Consider the following 21,887-nt stretch of genomic DNA (forward strand, 5'->3'; position numbering starts at 1 on the left):
GCTAATTAGTGGCTTATGTGAGCCAATGTATTTACACGATATTTCGTTGTTTCTTGTAATGTATGCTGATGACACTGTTCTTTTATCAGAGACAGTAGAAGGTATTCAGAAGATGCTTGATGTGCTCTATGCATATAGTACAAAATGGAACATCAGTGTTAATATAGATAAAACAAAAATTGTTGTATTCAGAAATAGAGGTAAAATAACTGTTAAAGAATCATGGATATATAACGATGACCTAATTGAAATTGTTGATTGTTTTAATTACCTTGGATTGACATTGAATTTTAATGGAAAGTTTACTATATCACAAAGGGTAATTGCTTCACAGGGCAGAAAATGTATGAATCACATTTCAAGAATATGTAATAATCTATGCCTTAATAAGGACACGAAGTTGCACGTTTTCGATACCTATGTTTCTAGTGTTTTAAATTATGGATGCGAAATATGGGGTTTTCATCCTGCTCATGATATTGAACATGTACATATGGATTTTTGTAAACGAATTTTGAATGTCAAGAAATGCACCACAAATGTAGTTGTTTTGACAGAACTTGGAAGAGTTCCTTTAAGTATTATGCGAAAAATTAGAATAGTTAAATATTGGTTGAAATTACTACAAACCAGAAATTGTATCTTAAAATCGTTATATGAAGATATGTTAGAACACATGAATCCCTCTAATTGGCTATACCAGGTAAGATATGTACTACTATCAATAGGTTTCGGAGATGTTTGGTGTAGTCAGCATGTAGATAGTGCTAACTCATTTTTAAAATGTTTAGAAATACATCTAACGGACCAGTTTATTCAAGAGAAAGATGCTACAATAGACAAATCTCCAAAATGTACATTATATAAACTGCTGATAGACACTTTTTGTTTGCAATATTATCTTAGAATATCAATTCCTGAATGTTATGCCACGCTTATTACAAAATTTCGTGTATCTTCCCATCAATTGCTCATTGAACAAGGAAGATATTATGGTATAGAAAGATCGGAAAGAAAATGTAAATTGTGCAATAAGGACGATCTAGAAGACGAATACCATTTTATTCTGATATGTCCATTGTATACAGGTTTATGAATTACTTACATAAAAAAATATTATTGGTTCAAACCATCTATGTTTAAAATTGTACAATTATTATCAGTTCAAAACAGAAAAGAACTATGTAATCTCGGTAAATTTCTCAAACATGCAACCTTTTTACGTTTTAAGCATATATAACTGTCCATCCTCCAATTACACAATCACCCATTGTATATATATATATATATATATATATATATATATATATATATATATATATATATATATATATATATATATATATATATATATGTCGATACAATTGGTATTCGTTTTAATAGTTCAAATTTCTGTTAGGAATTTAATATTTTGCATTAGTTTATATCAAAGCCAAACAACAACAAAAATAATTAAATGAAACAAAACAAAATAAAACAAACAAAAAGCCATAAAAACAACAAAAACCCCACAAAAGAACACCACCAACAATTAAGAAAAGTTTTTTTTTTTTTTTTTCAAACGACACCACTAGAGCACATTTAATATTAATCATCGGCTATTGGATTTCAAACATTTGATAATTTTGACATTTAGTCTTAGAGGAGAAACCCGCTACATTTTTCCATTAGTAGCAAGGGATCCTTTGTATGCGCCATCTGATAGACAGGATAGCACATACCACGGCCTTTGATGTACTAGTCGTGGTGCACTGGCTTGAACGAGAAATAACCCAATAGGCCCACCAACAGGGTTCGATCTCAGACCAACCGCGTATCAAGCGAGCGCTTTACTAATGGGCTACGTCCCGTCTCGCAATAATTAACAAGGCTAGAGACACGCTTCACTGTTGTCATTGTCGTAACAGATGTCGTCCTCGACATCTTCATGTTTCACCGGGTGGATACATTCTCATAATACGAACGGTATCACGTCCATGTTGTATAAGAAATGAACAAAGCTTAGTGGTCCAGGGCACCCATTTCGACTATGTACAATATGCCCATTTAAGTCTTCCCGTTCCGTTCAAGTATATGGCACCGTTAGCATATTAGCTTGTTATATGGTGTCACTGTCTGTAGGGAAATACATGCATATATAAAATAAACTGGCTAATGTGAATGATAGATTAATTGAGACATTCAAAATAGGATATTTGCCCAAATGAGCCATAAGAGTCCTGACTCGAAAATCTGAACGACAAAACAGTAACCTAAACCATATCTCTGCACAATGCAGTCCAATGGGCATTTGGCAAAGTAGTGCTTGATTCCATGAATCTCTATCTAGTGTCTTGTCTATAGGAGGACAAATACTTCCAAGGAGTTCCTTTACTGGACAAGACATCCTTCCTGTACCGACCAGAAGACTGCCACTTTTACATGAATATATTGACGTATTATTTTGGAAATAAATAATATTAAATATAAAGTATTACATACAAAGATAACCATAATGTTTTGAGGCATGCGATTTTTTTTTCAAAACTCTTTGGTCTTTCAAATACGAACATCTGTAATAGGGTAGCCTTACTTGATGATCTTTTTCGGTTCGTAGCACTGACTGATGTAGTAGGTTCCGGAAGCCGCTGCTAGCGTCAATAAAAGTTTCGCTCTGCCGGTTTCCTGGGCTTCTCTCTTGAACTCGCTGTACAGTTCCTGAACAATAGAACATGAATATTTCAAAAGTTAAAAAAAGTTTGTTTTTGTTTAACGACACCATTGATTAATTTAATCATCGGCTATTGGATGTGAAACATTTGGTTATTCTGACACACAGACAGTGGAAATCCGCTACATTTTTCTTGACGCAATAAGAGATTTTTATAAACACTTTCCCACACACAGGAAAACACATACTACGGTCTTTGGCCAGTTGTGGTGCATTCGTTGGAACGAGAAAAAACCCAATGAGTTGAATGAATCCACCGAGGTGGTTCGATCCTGCGTCGCAAGCACCTGAAGCAAGCACTCAACCGACTGAGCTAAAACCCACCCCTCAACAAACTGATGACCGGATTCGCTGATGAAGTGGTGAAGCCATCATATTTAAGGATGGAGGGTAATGGGCTCACATCCTGGTGTCGGATAGCAACACCAAAAGCGTGCATCAGAGGCACAGTTGGGAGGTGTAAGACCACTGATCATTAGAGGGCTTAAAGACTGTTCGAGATTTTTTTTTTTTTTTTTTCCAATACATCTTATTTATTTATTTATTTATTTGTTTATTTTGTTTTGATATTTCACAGAGTCTGTGACAAGACACAACTTTGAAAATGCACTATAGTCCTGTTCAATTGTTCAGACCCTTAAGTTTATGCAAATGTTAAGTTTAATTCCTATTCAGACCTTGATTTTGTTACATTTGCATGGAAACAAACTCAAACCCCGAAAGGTTTCATATGTAATTCATCATCTAAAAAGCACGAAGTTTACTTATTTCCATTTTACCAAAATCTCTGTATGTTTTGAATAAAGGTTCTTTCTCCTATAAATAACTAAGGTTATGTGCTTCAACCTTAATTGGATACAGGCACATCAAATACTTGTTAGTAAATAAGTATTATACTTAAAACCGGCCTCGGTTGTGTAGGTTATAAGCCATCGGACTGGTAGCTACTGGGTTCGCAACCCGGTACGTGCTCTCATCCAGACCGAGTTTAAACGACTCAATGCTAACCCTAAGACAACTAGACCGACTTCTCTCTCACTAACTACTAACAACTAACCCATTATTCTGGATAGACAGTCCAAACCTGAGGTGTGTGCCCAGGACAGGGTGCTTGGACCTTATTTGGATATATGCACGAACATATGTATAAATGAAAAGCAATGAAATGTACTTAATGTGTAAATTTAACCGTTCAAAAGGATCCAATTCTTCAAAACATCTTAACAATGGCATTTTAACTGACGAGAGTTTCCATTAAGACAGGAAGACGAGTGATACAAACCTTCATGAGTGTGGTGAACCGGTACTTGTCCTCGGGGGGTGATCCACGGGTAGCCGGGAACTCCCAGTCCATGTCAAACCCATCGAAGTTGTGTCTGGAAAATAACAAAAATAAATACATAAATAATGTGTATTGAAAAAAAAAAAGCAAATAACTACATTTTCAAAGTTGTGTCTATGAAATAGCAAATTGAAAAATAAAAATAAAATAAGGTGTATTAAAATATAGTCAATGTTTGCTTTGTTTAACGACACCACTAAAGCACATTGATATATTAATCAACGGCTATTTGATGTTAAACATTTGGCAATTTTGACATTTAGTCTTAGAGTGGAAACCAGCTACATTTGTCCATTAATAGCAAGGGGTCTTTTATATGCACCATCCCACAGACATGGTAGCAAATAACACGGCCTTTGATATACCAGCCGTGGTGCATTGGCTGGAACGAGAAATAACCCACCGACGAGGATTGATCATAGGTGTATTAATACAGCAAATGACAACGTTTGAAACTATAGTCCTGTTCAATTGTCTAGACCCTATGTTCATTGTGACATACTAAACACACACGTGGCCAGAATATTGTATACCGCGATTGGTGGAGGTGTGGTCCTGTGCCCAACCCTACACCCACCTCTAGCTTTGTAAGTAGGTGCATTTTATATGGTTTTATATTGATTGTTCGTGTTTTGTAATACACGTTTATATTTGTTCAACTGAGTTGTTTGATAGTGATTGATAATGAATGTCACGGCTATAAATTGTTTTAACTGTTACAGAATTAATAAATGCATTGAACGTTATATGCTTGATGGGTACGGAGAAGCAATTTTCGAATCACTCATATTTTATTCAAATTGATAATGAATGTCACGGCTATAAATTGTTTTAACTGTTAAAGAATTAATAAATGCATTGAACGTTATATGCTTGATGGGTAGGGAGAAGCAATTTTCGAATCACTCATATTTTACTCAAATTGATAATGAATGTCATGGGAATAAATTGTTTTCAGTGTTAAAGAATTAATAAATGCATTGAACGTTATACGTTTTATGGGTAGGGAGAAGCAATTTTCGATTTACTCATATTTTACTCAAATAACAATAATGTATGGAATGTCCAGTTATACATTTTCTGTGAACTTATATACCCTTCTATACTTCTATTTCATGTGGTTTACACAATGCTACAACAACACGTGCAATCATAGATTATACTTCAAAAATAATATGTTATTGACCATCGACTTGATACGTACAAGCAATGTTATCGTATTTTGGCTTTGTCTAGGGGATGGACAGGTGGTAGAATCTCGGAAAACGTCTGAACAATAGCTTTTTAGTTTACAAAATTGCTTTGTGCATTATAAAAGTACACATCACCATAAATACTATGTAAATATATAATTTATAAAATAAAATTCAAATAAATAATGAATTGACAAAATTGATTAAATATACTGCATGTACATGGAATGGTTACATGTATTTTTATTTTCCTGTCCCGAGTCGGGCCCCCGATCTTATCGAAGGCCAGACTCGGGATGGGCGTGTTCGACACCCAAGTGGTACGTGAACACGTTAAACCAGTTACCTGCCTACCTGTATTTTTACGCATGTGTTTAAAGAAAAGGTTAAACAAAGCTGGTACATATTTTACCTTCCAAAACATTCATAACCTTTATTTAATGAAACAAGCTATAGTGGCCTTCGCGTAGCCTCGTATCCTTATCTTTCTTACGCAAATAACCTTAGTTATTTATAGCAAAACGAACCTGTATTCAAAACATACAGAGATTTTCGTAAAATGGAAATAAGTCAACTTCGTGCTTTTTAGATGATGAATTACACATGAAACCTTTTTGGGTTTGGGTTTGTTTCGTAAAGAAAACAAGGTTTGAATAGGAATTAAACTTAACATTTGCATAAAACTAAGGGTCTGAACAATTGAACAGGACTATAGTACATTTTAAAAGTTGTGTCTTGTCAAAGACTCTGTGAAATATCAAAACAAAACAAACAAATAAATAAATAAGAAGTGCATTTTCAAAGCTGTGTTTGTGAAATGGCAAACAAAGAATACATTTTTAAAATAATAAAAATAATAAAATAATGTTAGGAAAAAAAAGAAGCAAATCACAACTTTTGAAACAAGTAAATTTTCAAAGCCATGTCTGAGAAATAGCACACTTTTTTTTTTTAAATAATAATAATAATAATAAATATTGTTAGGGAAAAAACGCTAATGACAACCTTTTTAAAATGTAAGTGGGTTAACAGTTTACACTGGTAGCGAATCCAGCACACACACAAAAAACTTGCACCAACTCTTAATTGATTTAGTACGCATTACGTAAGTGCGTTTTCATTACTATTTAAAAAACCGGTGTTTTATTAATATTATTACTATTTTATTTATTTCCTGAACTACATCATTATTTCTGAGCCATTTTCGAGTGCTTTAAACGTAGGTACGCACACATTTACCTACTAATCGATTAGGTATTCACTGCGCTTTTGTCTTGTATTAACAAAACTGGGGTCAACTATTACATTTATCTCAATGTTATTTTTGTTTGATTTCTAAATTTAGTTCCATTTATAATGTTAACACATCGCCGAACACTTTTATGTTCTTAACTTACATGTGGTTATGTGTATATATATATATATATATATATATATATATATATATATATATATGTATGTATGTATGTATGTATGTATGTATGTATGTATGTATGTATGTATGTATGTATGTATGTATGTATGTATGTATGTATGTGTGTGTGTGTGTGTGTGTGTGTGTGTGTGTGTGTGCGTGTGCGCGTGTGTGTGTGTGTGCGTACGTTCATTTTTATATTTGTATGTATTGATAGCCTCTCATAGTTCCTGTAAGCAATTGCTTATGTGCATTTATACTGTATTTTAAATTGCATTTTATTACTGTGTATATAACGTGAGACTTTAATAAAATATGGCTGTATGTATGTCTGTCTGTATTGATAAAACTGGCTTCATCTATTATTTTTAGCTCAATGTTATTAAATGGGTTTTTTTAGATTTGAGATTTAGGTCCATTTCTCACATTCTGCAAGTACTAGACAAATGAAACTTGGTCTATTGCTACACAAATAAAGGCTAATTTTAATGAATGTTAATAAATAAATAAAATGAAATAAATAAAACCATCAATGTTCAAGAGCATGTGTAGGAATGTTTGTAATGGCGGGGGTTCTAAACTGTGGCGAGTGAAGTTTATAGGGAAGATCGAGTCATGCTCCCCCAGAAAAAAATTATATACTTGAAAAATGTGCTTGAGCAGAGGGGTTTCGATCAGATGATTATAATTGCATTAATTAAAAACAAATACCGTTTAATGTTTTTAGAACTATATCAATCATGAATTTTGCATTAAACTTTATTTCGTTTTAGAACATTAAGTATAATTATTCCTTCAATGAATGAATAAATAAATGAATGAATGAATGGATGAATGGTTGGATGGATGGATGGATGGATGGATAAATGTTTAACGACACATCGGCTATTGGAGGTCAAACACCAATGTAAAATTCTCAAATGATTAATACAAAATAGAATACTTATTGTTTTATTGAGATGAACATCTTTGGAGTCAGTTACAAGCCACACCGAACCAATCGGTTTGTTTTTGTTTTTTGGGGGTTTTTCTTATTGTTGTTTTTTGTGTTTTGTTTTGGGGTTTTTTACCTGATATTTAATTTCAAGGAATTTCGCTAAAAGTGTTTTCAATTTTTCTCAAAACGGTTACAAAGCATTTAATTTCCAATGTATTTTGTATTATGTGTTTATTTTTGTATGAGAGAAATATGTAGTAACGCTTTTAACCAATGATATGTTTGAATTAAAGTTTAAGTTGTGTGTTGATTCTTAGCGGACTTATTGTTGTTGTTGCTGTTAACCTGGGTGGATTCATTCAACTGACTGGGGTTTTTCGTGTTCCAACCAGTGCACCACAACTGGACAAAGGCCGTAGTGTGTGCTTCCCTGTATGTGTGGAAAGTGTATATAAAAGATTTCTTGCTTCTATACAGCTATTGTTTTTCATTACAAGATTTTATTTCAAGCACGGTTTTTCAGCTGAATATACTTTTTACAAAGATAGTGCGAGGAAAAAATTGACAATACAAACACTGAGCAACACAAGCTGGTCACTCTTACAATACTCAAAAACATGTTTTGTGTTGGTTAACGACACCACTAGAATACGTTGGTCCATTACTCACTAGCTATTGGATGTCAAACATTTGGTAATTCTAGCATGTAGGCTTTGTGAAAACCTGCTACATTTTCCCATTACCAGCAAGGAATCTTTTATATGAACTTTCCCACAGATATATGGCGTGGGGCAATGGTTAGAACAAAAAAGGGGAATAGGCACGCCGAGGAAGTTGGATCGTAGGACCCTAGCACATCAGGAGAACGCTTTACAGCTTCTAAAATAATTCATCCTCGAAAATAGCGCGCACACTATTTCATAAATATTAAATATTTAACATATGACATAATATCATTCCATTTTCCAGATAGTAGTAAGGCATTTCTTGTGAGGGGCGAGACATAGCCCAGTGATAAAGCGCGCGCATAATGCGCCATCGGTGCTCCACAACAGGTACAACAAAGGACGTGGCATGTACTATCATGTCTGTGGGATGTCGCATATTGAAGACCCCTTGCTCTTAATTAAAAAGAGTAGCCCTTTGTGTGGCGGCAGCGGGTTGCCTCTCTCAATATATGTGGTTCTTAACCATATAACCGTAATTAAAATATGATGTACCTCGTTAAATACAACATTTCTCCTTTCCTTCTGCAGTGAGACATTACATTTGTTTTTCAATCCTTTTTATTGTGTATGTACTATTCTGTCTATTGGAAACTGCATATAAAAGACCCCTTGCAGCTAATCAAAGTAGTCCATTGTGTGGCCGCAGCGGGTTGCCTCTCTCATTATCTGTGTTGTCCTTAACCATATAAATGTAATTAAAATGTGTTGTGTCTCGTTAAATAAAACGTTCCTGCCTTCTTTCTTGTGAGTGAGGTATTATTATTATTATTTAATAATTTCACTGGGTGCAGAATATTTTCAGTAAGTTAATTACATAGGCATGCCTCTTTCTCGCGTATCCACACGCCCTCACGCGAACAGCCACGTGTGACAATACAACCGAATGGGGATACTGAATGGGAAGAGTCGTTATCAAACATCAAATATAAGTATTAGAGTAATTTTTAAAAGAGTTATCAAAACGTCACAGAAACAACTGTCAAGTTGAACAGAACAAACCATGACATTCCATTTCCTAAACTCTGCCAAATAGAAATTGGACGACGAAATTGTTTCAAATGTTTAACCGAATTTGCGAAGGGAGAGGAATGTAACACCTGAATGCAATTGCGTGGTTCAAGCAAAAAGGCGAGGGTTGGCACCGAATTTTAAATATTGTGGTGTATCTCAACCAATCAGGAGCGAGGGGAAGTTCAGGGAGATAGCCGCGCGTTCGACCAAGGTGAGATTGGTTGTCGATCGCGGGATCGATCGCGGGATCGATCGCTGGCAATAGACAATGCTGTTTTATTATTGTGTATTTCTGTGTTTTCGTTTCTTTCTTTCTTCTGTTTTTTGTTTGGTGGGTGGGGGTGGCGACGGCGGGTATCCTGACCTCTCTTTCCCCCTCTCTATCTCGTGCTTTCTCTGTTTCTCATATATATATGTGTGTGTGTGTGTGTGTGTGTGTGTGTGTGTGTGTGTGTGTATATGTGTATATATATATATATATATATATAAATGTAATAATGGTATATAAAAATGTAATAATGGTATATCCGACAACAAAGTCGTCATTTAAAACATGATGAGGTTTGGGGGGCGGAAACAGTTTTCTACAAAGTATTACAAAAAGTGATACACTGAACTTGTTGAAAGCTGTTGTACACGTACATGTATGTAATGCATTAGCCACTTTAAATATATCTGTTATCTTCTCAACACTACATTTCCAATGTCTTTGTTAGTCTAGTGTAGACAAGATTGGAATTTGGTCAAATTTAGCAGAAATCTTGCTTGACGCACGTCGCACATTAAGTGAATATATTGATTAATTAATCATTGGTCATTGGGTGTGAAATATTTGGTAATTATGATTCGTAGTCATCAGAGAAAACCAGCAACATTTTTCCCACAGACAGGAAAGCACATACCACGGCCTTTCTCCAGTTGTTCGATCCTGCGACGCAAGCATCTCAAGCGAACAATCAATCGACTGAGCTAAATCCTGACCCCATTTCCTTATGACTCCAATGTTTTAGAATTGTAGTCCTCTTAACCTAAGATGCCGGTTGTAGTCTGAGGGCCGGAAGATTCAACTTTCTCTGTCAAACCATTGCCCTCCGAACTCCCCCGTTTCAGCTAGTGTTCCCCTGGTGGTATATTAAAGACCGTTGTTGTGTCCTGCCTGAGAAAGACACATAAAAGATTCTTTGCTTCTAATGGAAAATGTAGCAGGTTTTCTCGTACGACCGTGACACATTTATCAAAGTTTAATGTTTGACCTTCAGTAGTCCATGGCTTGTTATTTAATTTACTCTAATCGTGTCGTTAAATAAGATAAACTTTGACTTTCGTCTTAAAATACGAGTGGATTTATTATGTTTTATCTAGAAAATATTAAGCGCAAAAAGCATTGTAAAACCATACAATAGGTTTTGACAATATGATGTTCCAGCAACTGCAAGCGATTGCCAGGCACGTGTTGAATTCCACAGGTTGAGGGAGGCATTTATGCAATGTGTTGATTTGGGATTCACGTAGTTAGACGACAGAATTTCAAATCAAAATCAATATTCGTGCCAATTTTTGAATCATTGAGAAACCAGTAATCGTAAAGAAACTGTCATGTCTGTAGAAAAGGGTTTCCACTTTGTTTTCCATTTTATTTTAAAGGGACATAGTAAGATGTTTCTGACTAATAAAATATTTCTACTATTAAACTTACATATTAAATATATTTTCTTGTTTAGAATATCAGTGTCTGTACATTCAATGTGTTTCTGGTCGTCTTAATATTTGTAAGAAGCTCAAACTGGATTTTGTCTTCAAATAATTTCGTACGTACGGAATTGTTTTGTTTTAGGAAATAAAATGAAATTTAACCTAGTAAAAATATTATAATGATCAGAAACACGTTTAATATATAGCCACTAATATTTTATGCAGAAAATATATTTGATACGTAATTACAATCGTTAAACGTCTCTTAAAAATTGCAGCAAACTCAAGAATGAAACGAAAAGATGTACATAACGCAGGTTTATAAATAACAACAAACATAGGCAGATGCACACATGTAGCTGACCAAACCGTACTGGAGGACATAAAATAATTACATTATTATTATTATTATTATTATTATTATAACGAAATAACTTCCGGCTGGGTCAGCTTTTGATAGAGACGTTAACACCACAAGTCCCGTGACTGGTGATAAATTTGTGTTGGTTTGTGTTGGTTGTAAAAACAAATTGGTTTCATCTGGGCAAAAAAATGTATGCAATTTTATTTCATCTAGTACCACTGTGTCAAGTAGCCTTGTGCTTGAAACATGTATGGGGTACCTGTAAAAAAAAGTACTCAAATGTTGTGCGGAACTAGGGTAGTCATGGACGCTACCCGTTATCTCTGAAATAATCAGCTTGACCCTCCATTTGTTCTGATTCACTTGTGAGGGGTGATATATATATCTAGCTATATATATATATATATATATATATATATATATATATATGGTGTTTATGCCGATTGATATGCTGCAGGTAGGAGCTGTAGCTACATATGTTACTATTGTGGTCTATGAGATTTCATTTGGTAGTATACACCCTATAAAAACAGCAGTAATTTACAGACTTGGAATTTCGATCTGTTATGAAAACTATTATTTTGTTAAATTTCGTTGTAGTGATAAAAAAATATAAGTTTTACAAATTTAAAACCAATTACCCTATTGCATTACTGAAAGGAATGCACAAAAAGATGTTTAATTTTTATTGTACTGGCTATCCTATTAAAAAGTAATCCCTCCTAATATAGCATCGCTAACATGTACTAATGCAAAATATCAGTCAGCCCCACCCCAACCTCCCAATGTCTACTTGCTTCCGCTGTGCCTGTTATATTTCATGTTTTCATCTTCTTGTTGTTTTTACGTTGATACAGAGACATTTTAAATCATGGATGACGCTGAACTCAAACGATACCCGCCTCTCCTCGGAGATCGAGATGAGGTGCGGCAATATGTAAACGAAACGCCTAGGACAGTATTCGGTAGTCGCAATAGGAGAGAAAGAAAGAAAGAAATGTTTTATTTAACGACGCACTCAACACATTTTATTTACGGTTATATGGCGTCAGACATATGGTTAAGGACCACACAGAGTTTGAGAGGAGTCGGTATGCCTCGACTGGGATCCGAACCCAGTACCTACCAGCCTGTAGACCGATGGCCTAACCACGACGCCACCGAGGCCGGTAAATAGGAGAGTGTATCTCCTATATTAAAGCACGAAATGGAAGTAGCAGTAGGTGAAGTGGAATACAACAGTGAACTGTTAAAGGAAGTGTCGAATGCTGGACAAGGAATCAAAATAAAAATATCTAACAATGTACGTGTAACTGGAATGGTATGAATGTTGAACGGAAATGTTCTGCGCACATTATTGGGAGATTAGCTAGAAAATGTACTGTATCAAAAGGAGCGCTGACAACTGTTATAGCGTTATATTAGAAGAAGGGGGAAATATTTTTTCCTGATAGAAAATCCCCAAAATGCAACATGAACAATTTTGACTCTTCAATATTAGCACCCCCCCCCCCCCCCCCCTCAAAAAGAAATAAAATAAAATATGTCTGTTTTTATTTATCTACACCACCAAAACAACAGAGGACTGCAACCGTCTGTCAGTAATATTGGAGCTACTTATTCTAGAAAGGAAACCAACAACGCAGTGTGAACATCCGTTGCATGATTCAATTTCGGAACCAACACAATTTAATTGCTCCCCTAACTTAAGACAAAAGGATGCCATTTAAAATATTACCAGGGGCAGGACGTAGCCCAGTGGTACAGCGTTCGCTCGATGTGCGGTCGGTGTGGGATCAATCCCCAACGGTGGGCCCATTGGGTTATATCTCGTTCCAGCCAGTGCACCACGAGTGGTATATCAAATGCCGTGGTATGTACTACCCTGTCTTTGGGATGGTGCATATAAAAGATCCCTTGCTGCTAATCGGAAAGAGTAGCCAATGAAGTGGCGACAGTGGGTTTCCTCTCTCAATATCTGCGTGGTCCGTAACCATATGTCTGACGCCATATAACCGTAAATAAAATGTGTTGAGTGCGTCGTTAAATAAAACATGTATTTTTTTTAATATTACCATATTGATACCAAATGAGTTTACATGCTAAGGGGAGATAAATATTACTCTTCTTGAACCAGACTCGGTGATGTGAAGGGGAGCGAGAGTGATAGCTCGCCTTAAACGGAGTTCTGAACTATGTTAAATATGAATAATTTATGTCGGACAGAGGAACGAAATGCATCTATAACGTATTCATATACACAAAGAAAAACCCAAAACAAACATGAATGCAATTTTGCTGTTGGCGCTGAAATACAAGTATCTGGCGATACTAAACATTACTAATCGACGAAGGAAGGAAGGAACATTTTATTTAACGAGGTACTAAACACATATTAATTACGGTTATATGGCGTCGGACTCATGGTAAAAGACAAAATGGATAATGAGAGAGGAAACCCGCTGCTACCAAGCAATGGACTATTCTTTCCAATTAGCAGCATGTGGCCTTTTATAATCAGCAACCCACAGACATGATAGTACACACCACGGCCTTTGTTACACCAGTTGTTGAGCACTGGCTGGAACGAGATACAACCCAAAGGGCCCACGAACGAGGATCGATCTTAGGCCGACCGCGCATCAGATCTTAGGCACAGTACCCCTAGCAAGTTGATGAAGACATTGTGCTCTCATCAGTGACTGACATTGACAGAGTTTTTGACGCTAAAAGTCTTGGTATAATCTGATGCTTTCAAAGACATGTAGACAGTTGATGCTATAGATTCTCCAACGTCGTTCTTACTGTCAGTGTGTTAGGATGCACTTCAGCTACATGTGGACACTACCAGCTCTATTGTTGATTCACAGAACAATGCTGCAGAAGAACATGGTAGCAATATTTATCGGTCATGCCATAATAAATGCATATATGATTCATAGATCCAGTCGAAGGGACATTCCGACAAAAACGTGATGTAACTAATCATGTGTTCTCGAAAAAAATTAATATTAGCCTGCCTCACTGGTGGTGGCATCAGACAGAGCTACTTAAGTTACCAAATCCGACAGTGGTAATGTGCTCGCTTGAAGCGCTGTCGGTATGGGATTGAACCCAGACGGCGGGACAACTGGGCTATTTCTCGTGTCAGCCAGTGCATCACGACTGGTATATAAAAAGCCGTGGTATGTGATATCATGTCTGTGGGATGGTTCAATAAAAGTTCAACCAGTGGTACATAAGGTCAGTAATTTCTCAGAACATATGGGAAAAAAACATACATCTGTCCTAAGATCATTTGGCTTGCATTTAAAATCTGAGAACGTATCCATTGCTCTCCTGTACAGGGCTCCTAAACTTTACAAGAATCCATAAGAGGATCCAGTAAATGCAGCACTGAGTCTTTGTCTAACCACTATCCTGGCCACAATCAAGACTGGATTTTCAATACAGCGGCGGGGTGAGGGTGGACATGGGATAATGCCACTCACTCAGGATAGTATACAAAAGCTTACAACCAAGAATACGAATCAATATATATGTGATTGTCCTCCAGCCTCTTATCTATCTGCCGATGTCTATACAGTGTATTGGCAGAAAGTGTATCTATCCGGCTCCGATCTAACAGTTGGCGACATCAGAGTTTGGAGGTGGTAGTCGTGCCTGAACTTCAAGTGGATACATTCACGGTGACCATAAAGTACTCTGAACATGACAAAGTATTGCAAACCGGCATCGGTGGCGTCGTGGTTAAACCAGCGAACATATGCTGGTAGATGCTGGGTTCTCACTAGAGAGAGTTTTAGTGACTCAATGGGTAGAAGTAAGGCAACTATACCGACTTCTCTATCACCAGCCACTAACAACTAGACAGACAGCATAAGATAGCTGAAGTGTGTCCCCAGGACAGCGTTCTTGAAACTTAATTGGATATTAGCACGAAAATACGTATAAAGAAAGTATTTCGAACAAACGGGATTATAGTTGGTGTCTTACGCTCTATGTAGTGTACCCATATTTGGGACAGTGATTCATGAGTGCATATCATCTCAACTGGTTACAAACGCCCAGCAAGCACCGTTTCGTGTAGGCTTTGATTTCTCAAACCAGCTAAGTATTGTCCTAGGAAGTGACGGTCCTCCTATAGGCGAAACCCCAGACAGTTAATCTTGGGATCGGTAAAGACACTGTCAAAGAGTATAACTCTGTTTTTGTTGAACGACACCACTAGAACATACTGATTCGATGGGTTTTCTCCCAGAACATAATTTGTGCGTACATCATAAAAACAAAACAACTCATAAGTGTCCCTACTAGGTGGTCATAGGATTGGAATCTTTTGTAATTGGACACTGTACTTAACCTTTTGTTTTTGCTGTTTTTTGACAAGTTTTAAGTACTCTCTGACAGAAAGCCATTTCGGGTATTGTATGCCAGACATTTGGTAATTCTGACACGCAGTCTTCTGGCAAAAGCTAAAGTTTGTTTTATTTAACGACACTACTAGAGCACATTCATTAACCATTGACTATTGTATGTCAAATATTTGATTATACTCACACGTATTCTACGAAGGAGGGAAGTTAAGGTTTGTTTTGGGTAACATCAACACTAAGTACATTAATTAATCATCGGCCACTGTATGCCACAACACGTGGTAATTCTGACAAGTAGTAGTTACGGTTTGTTTTATTCAACGAGACTACTAGAGCACATGCATTAATTAACCACTGGCTATTGTATGCCAGGCATTTGGTAATTCTAAAGTGCGTTGTGTTTAACGAAACCAATAGAACACATCGATTTGGGTATTGTATTTCAAACGTTTGGTACTTCTGACAGGCTACTGGATGTTAATTACAATCGACACATTTTAACTCTGCCTTGTGCAGACGTACGATTTAAAACAAAACATGTTAAGTAGTTTGTGCTTTAGATTAAGAGGTAACTTAAAGACACCTACCCTAGTTTTAGCCTGTGAAAATGTACATAACGTTTAGTTAATTTACAAACATTTAACATCTCTGAATACGATTATATCAGACAGAAGCTAAATTCTGTGATATTTAAATGGAAAAATACCGTCCAAAACTAGCCGGAGCTTGTCTCAATAGCCATTATTTCTCAGACGAACGTACATTTTAAGATGTATGAAAAATGTAATACGGGGTATTACAAAAACCTGGATGACCAGAACCACTTCAGGTGTATGAAAATGAATATTCTAAATAATAAAATGTAAGTACTTCTAACTTAAATGACCAAAAATGTTTTTGAAAGAGACAAATACGTTGTAGTATTTAAAAACTAGGGTCTTTCACTTTAATATGGCGTCTGGCGATTAAAATAGGCATGCTATATAATGAACATGCTCTAAAATATCACAGGCTGCGCGAAATGCTTTTGTCACAGAGCTTTACATGAAGGCCTGTCATTAGCGTACAAGACGGGGTGGAGGGGTTTCAAATAATCAGATTCAGGCAAACATGTATTTCCATCATTCTACCCACAATAGTAGTCGTAATCCATGTAAAAATGCGTAGTGATTCGTTTGCAACCCTATAAAGCCGTAATGCTAATATGAATAAATGTTGCTATCCTGATTTGGGCATGTTAGTTTAATTCGGACAAGAATCAGCCTGCTCTCAACACAAATGGGAGCCCATACGCCTATGAGGCAAGTGTTGCTATGTATGTACCTGTGTATCAGTTGATAACTCAATCCGCGTTCTGAATGACTAGGACACGCCAAACACCGTGCGCTCTTATACGATGATAATACTACTTACGTTATTCTCGCATTAATGTCAGAAACCGAATATACATGCAATATTCAAGAAATGCAAAAGTACAGTCTGCAAATCGCCGATCAATCTATTAGAGTGGATGATGTTAGGAAGACTATAGATTTTTCCAGCCAACTTAATGTCTTAATGGAACTTTGCGAGAGCGATCATCGATCGAGAGGTAAGAACGTAGATGAAAGGAAAGTTGGTGACTAGAGGATATTGTATGTATAGAATACAAGTTTAATAACTGTACAATGCCTGTTTGGTTATATCACAATGTTATCGCTGTTTGGTTTTGGTTTTGCGTGATGTTTTCACTTTTGATTTGCTTTCTTTTTCTTTCTTTTTGTCAACTTTTTATAACACGTAAGTACATTTAAAATTTGGAATAAAAACAGTTATAGTTTGTTTTGTTTAACGACACACATAGAGCACATTGATTGAATAATCACCAGCTATTGGATGTCAAACATTTGGTAATTATGACCTATAGTATTAGAAAGGAAACGGGCTACATTTTTCCATTTATAGCAAGGGGTATTTTAAATGCACCATCTCACAGACAGGATAGCACATACAACGGTCTTTGATATACCAGTCGTGGTGTATTGGCTGGAACGAGAAATATCTCAAGGGGCCCACCGACGAGGATCGGTCTTATATCGACCGCGAATCAGGCGAACGTTTTACCACGGGGCTATGTTCCGCCACTAATTTGGAATAAAATTCTGTATCTCGTAAAATGTACGGCTTCGACATTAACGCTTAAAACACAAGACACTTCCATTAGATGGTGTAATAAAGTATTTATAAAATGGGGATATACGTGTTTGTCGTATCAAGGCAGCTGACCTCATACCTGATGATATAACATCGTTTACTAACGTGAAACACAAACACAACTACACGTTTAGCTAACGTGTGTGTTCTCGCTATAAAATCATGTCTCCAAACATCCACATACATAATTATGTGTTCTTACAGCCATTCCTGAATGCAAATTTAAGGAGACGATGTTGACAGTTTTATACTAGTCCGAATATTTCGAAATATTCAAATAGTATATTAAAGTATTCGAATATCTGGGTTATTTCTTTCTTATGGGGAAAATTACTCTAGGTAAGATCGATAATGCGGATTTTATAAATTCTAAGATCAGTCCTGCATGCTGCTTGCTACACAAAATTTAATCGGGAATATAAAGAATGTCTCGAGTTTCATAAAAGTGTATCAATGGTGACGCCATTTGGATGGCTGTAACTAATGGCCATAACACGGGATTAACTGTTGAATTTTTATATTGATGTTGATCATCACTTTAGTTTGTCCCATTTACCATAGTTTGACACCCAATAGCCGATGTATTTTTCGTGCTGGGGTGTCGTTAAACATTCATTCATTCATTCATAACACGGGAACGGGGTTCATCTACGCTAATTAATATATCGATTGCAACCTTCTTTCAATATTTTTTCTTCTCTTCCGTACACAACATGTTTCTTACCCTTCCAAGCACTCGTTTTATATTTCTATCTTCTTTTACTATTCTAGTTTGATTTTAAGTTAAATGAAATCTTATTTATTATCGCTATATGTGTGAATAATAATACGGTAATGGTGATGGTAACGACGGTAGACTAGTGGTGATGTTAATAATAATAATGATAAATGTACTATTTTTTATTTCAATTTATCCTTTAAATTAATTTACTTTTCCTTTCCTTCAATTTTTCTTTCTTCTTTCTTTCTCTCCTTACTTCTCTTTATTTCTATTATTTATAGCTTCTCTGTTAACCCCATAAAACTACAAACTATGTATCTATGTCCATTAGTACTGTTCGATGAATGTGCTATATATACTATTCACTTATGTACACTGTTTAACATATTAAATAATTGTAAAGTAGCGATACCACGGCTCCAACCCTGGCTCTACTATATTTGTTTTCTGGGGTCAATAAACTTTATTAATAGATAGATAGATAGATAGATAGATAGATAGATAGATAGATAGATAGATAGATAGATATACACGTTCCTATACCACGGTATTAATTCAACGGATTACTGACAATACAACTGACGCATCAAAACAACAATAACGTAATTCCCCACACGTTGCTTCCTTTATTACAGTTGTGAAATTCCCAAGCGCTGAAGATGTTCTAACATTGTACAAGAGTTTGTTGACATCGCTAATTTCTGATCGATTAGAAACGTGTATGGATTGTAGGTCACACACAGCATAAGTAACTCGTAAAAAAAACATTATTGAAAAAAAAACATTATTGAATCCATAAATAAAACCGACTGATTAACGCCATTACCTAATTAAAGGAAGTACCGCTAAATCCATAAATGAAACCGACTCATTAACGCCATTACCTAATGACCTGGAGGTTCCGCCGATTTAGTAATCATTAGAAAACGTGGATTTTACTACATTTTTGAGCAACGAAATGGAGATGAAGTTCTAATAGGGGATAGTGGCTCATGGTGCCATTTTAGAATCGTAACACGAAGTGGCAGCATCAGCACAGTAGGTTCCTTCAGGGAAGAAAATGTTTGGTGGACATTGAAAAAGAAACTTCCAATGCGTCCATGGAAATATCGTGTGAAATAATCGCTGTTGTGTGTAATTGTTTACAATATTGCAATTAACAGTGGTTTGTCGAATTTACTGAAATGTATTTCGAGACCCTAGCAACGATGTCTTAAAAACATTTAGGAATACTATTTTTATTTATGTATCATTCTTAAGCCATTTTATGGATAGTTAAATTATGAATATTTTTAAAACGGGGTTTGGTGAGTTGATTAACGCAGTATCCCATCAATGTTGTGAGTGTGTTTACTTTGTTTAATTACACCACATTTGAGCACATTGATTTATTATCCATCAGCTACTGAATGTCAGACATGTGGTAATTTTGACATATCGTTTTAGAGAGGAAACCCGCTACATGATTCCATTAGTAGCAAGGGATCTTTTATATGCACTATCCCACAGACAAGATAACACATACAACAAGTCGTGGTGAACTGGCAGGTCCACCGACGGGGATCGATCCTAGACCGATCGCGCATCAGGCGAGCGCTTTACCAATGTATACATCCCCTTCCCCAATATACCATCAATGTTGTGAGGCGAGGAGTACTTTTAATAAGACGGAAATGACGAAATATCCCTCAAATCCATAACTATTTCGTGATTTGTTCCGAATTTAAACCATTGAAAATATAGGAGTAGTTTGTACAATTCTGGTGTGTTGCCAGTTTCTCTTTCAGTTACGTATCGCTCGAGGTGGATGGGGGTTCATTGGAGGCGTAAACAAACCGTTACGGGACAGAGAAGTGTTTCTCATTTCTATTCACAAAGCAAACGTCAGTCATTATCATTTTATTTCTTAACAGTTCCAAAAAGTTAGTTTGTTTTGTTTAATGGCATCACTGGAGCATATTGGTGTATTACTAATCTATTAATGGATGTCAAACATTGGGTAAAGTTTTACATAAAGTGTTATGGTCAGTTCATACTTTGATTATCGACGTCAATCGAAACAAAAATTACATTTTTTAGTAGGTAAACTAAACAGATTTGAACGAACGCGCACTCAAATTTAATATGAACTGTGTTAAAATCATACTGAATTGACATAAACATGTGGATTAGGTTTGAACAGGAGAACTGGGCGAGTCAACTGGTCAACTACTCGCCGAAATGTTTTCATTAGCATCAAGCGATCTCTCATATGCACTTTCGCACAGACATGACATGACATCACAAACCAAGACTTTTAATATACCACTGAGAAGGTTCGATCCTGCAACAAAAGCATCTCGGTCGTGTGCTCTAGAGACTGAGCAAGATATCCGCCGCGTATGTCAAAAGTTGCAAAACGTCTTCAAAACATTGTCTCGTTTTTATTTATACGGCCAGTTTGTTCGTTAAAAGATTGTTCTAAAGATTGTGCACACACATCAGCTATCCGAACTGTCTGTCGAGTACAGTGGGTTAGTTGTTAGTGGTTAGTGAGAGAGAAGGGAGTGTAGTGGTCTTACACCTACCCATTGAGTCGCTAAAACTCGCTTTGTGTCAGAGCCGGTACCGTGCTGCGAAGCCAGTACCTTCCAGCCGTATGTCCGATGGCTTAACCACGACACCACCGAGGCCGGTATCTATTAGTGGCAAGGGTGAAGAAAACTGCAGAAAGAAAATCCAATAACAGGGCTCGAATTTAATTACCGTAGTGCCCTAGTCATATGCTCCAATGCTCTGAAAATTAAACAGAATCTTGCCACCAAACTGACCGTGTCTTATTTTGAATGTTAGTAATTAGTTATCATACTCAAACGCTAATCCTGAATGTTGTTAAAACAAGTGTGTTATATTAATATATTTGTTGAAGTTCGCCTTGCTACCTTTTAGGCCGTAATACTCTCAACAAATCTCCATCAGTCGAGGCCAAATGGTCTTGTCCAGTTGTTTGCTAATTTCGAGGCCTGCAATAATGTTTGTCAAATTAGGTCACAGTCGGTCACAGTGAGAGGAAAAGGGACAGGAACAGGTTACTGGGCTGTAACTAGGATTTTTTTTAATTTAATTTTTTTTAATTTTTATTTTTGGGCGCAGATGAATTATTAAAATGAAAAAAAATGGGTGGATGACAATTGACACCTCCCCCTCCCCCACTCCACCCCCAAACC

The 21,887-nt window shown here is 36.2% G+C and overlaps 1 protein-coding gene across 1 annotated transcript in view; it reads right to left on the reverse strand.

The window, feature by feature from the left end:
* LOC121378113 (chitotriosidase-1-like) overlaps positions 1 to 21,887 on the reverse strand; it is a 107,613-nt gene that overhangs the window by 9,211 nt on the left and 76,515 nt on the right. The window contains exons 6-7 of the mRNA XM_041506213.1: positions 3,993 to 4,086; positions 2,573 to 2,697 (exon numbers count right to left, since the gene is read on the reverse strand). Coding sequence (XP_041362147.1) covers positions 2,573 to 2,697; positions 3,993 to 4,086 — 219 coding nt within the window. The remainder of the gene's footprint in view (positions 1 to 2,572; positions 2,698 to 3,992; positions 4,087 to 21,887) is intronic.

Source organism: Gigantopelta aegis, chromosome 7 (assembly GCF_016097555.1).
Source record: "Gigantopelta aegis isolate Gae_Host chromosome 7, Gae_host_genome, whole genome shotgun sequence".
Classification (NCBI taxonomy): domain Eukaryota; kingdom Metazoa; phylum Mollusca; class Gastropoda; order Neomphalida; family Peltospiridae; genus Gigantopelta; species Gigantopelta aegis.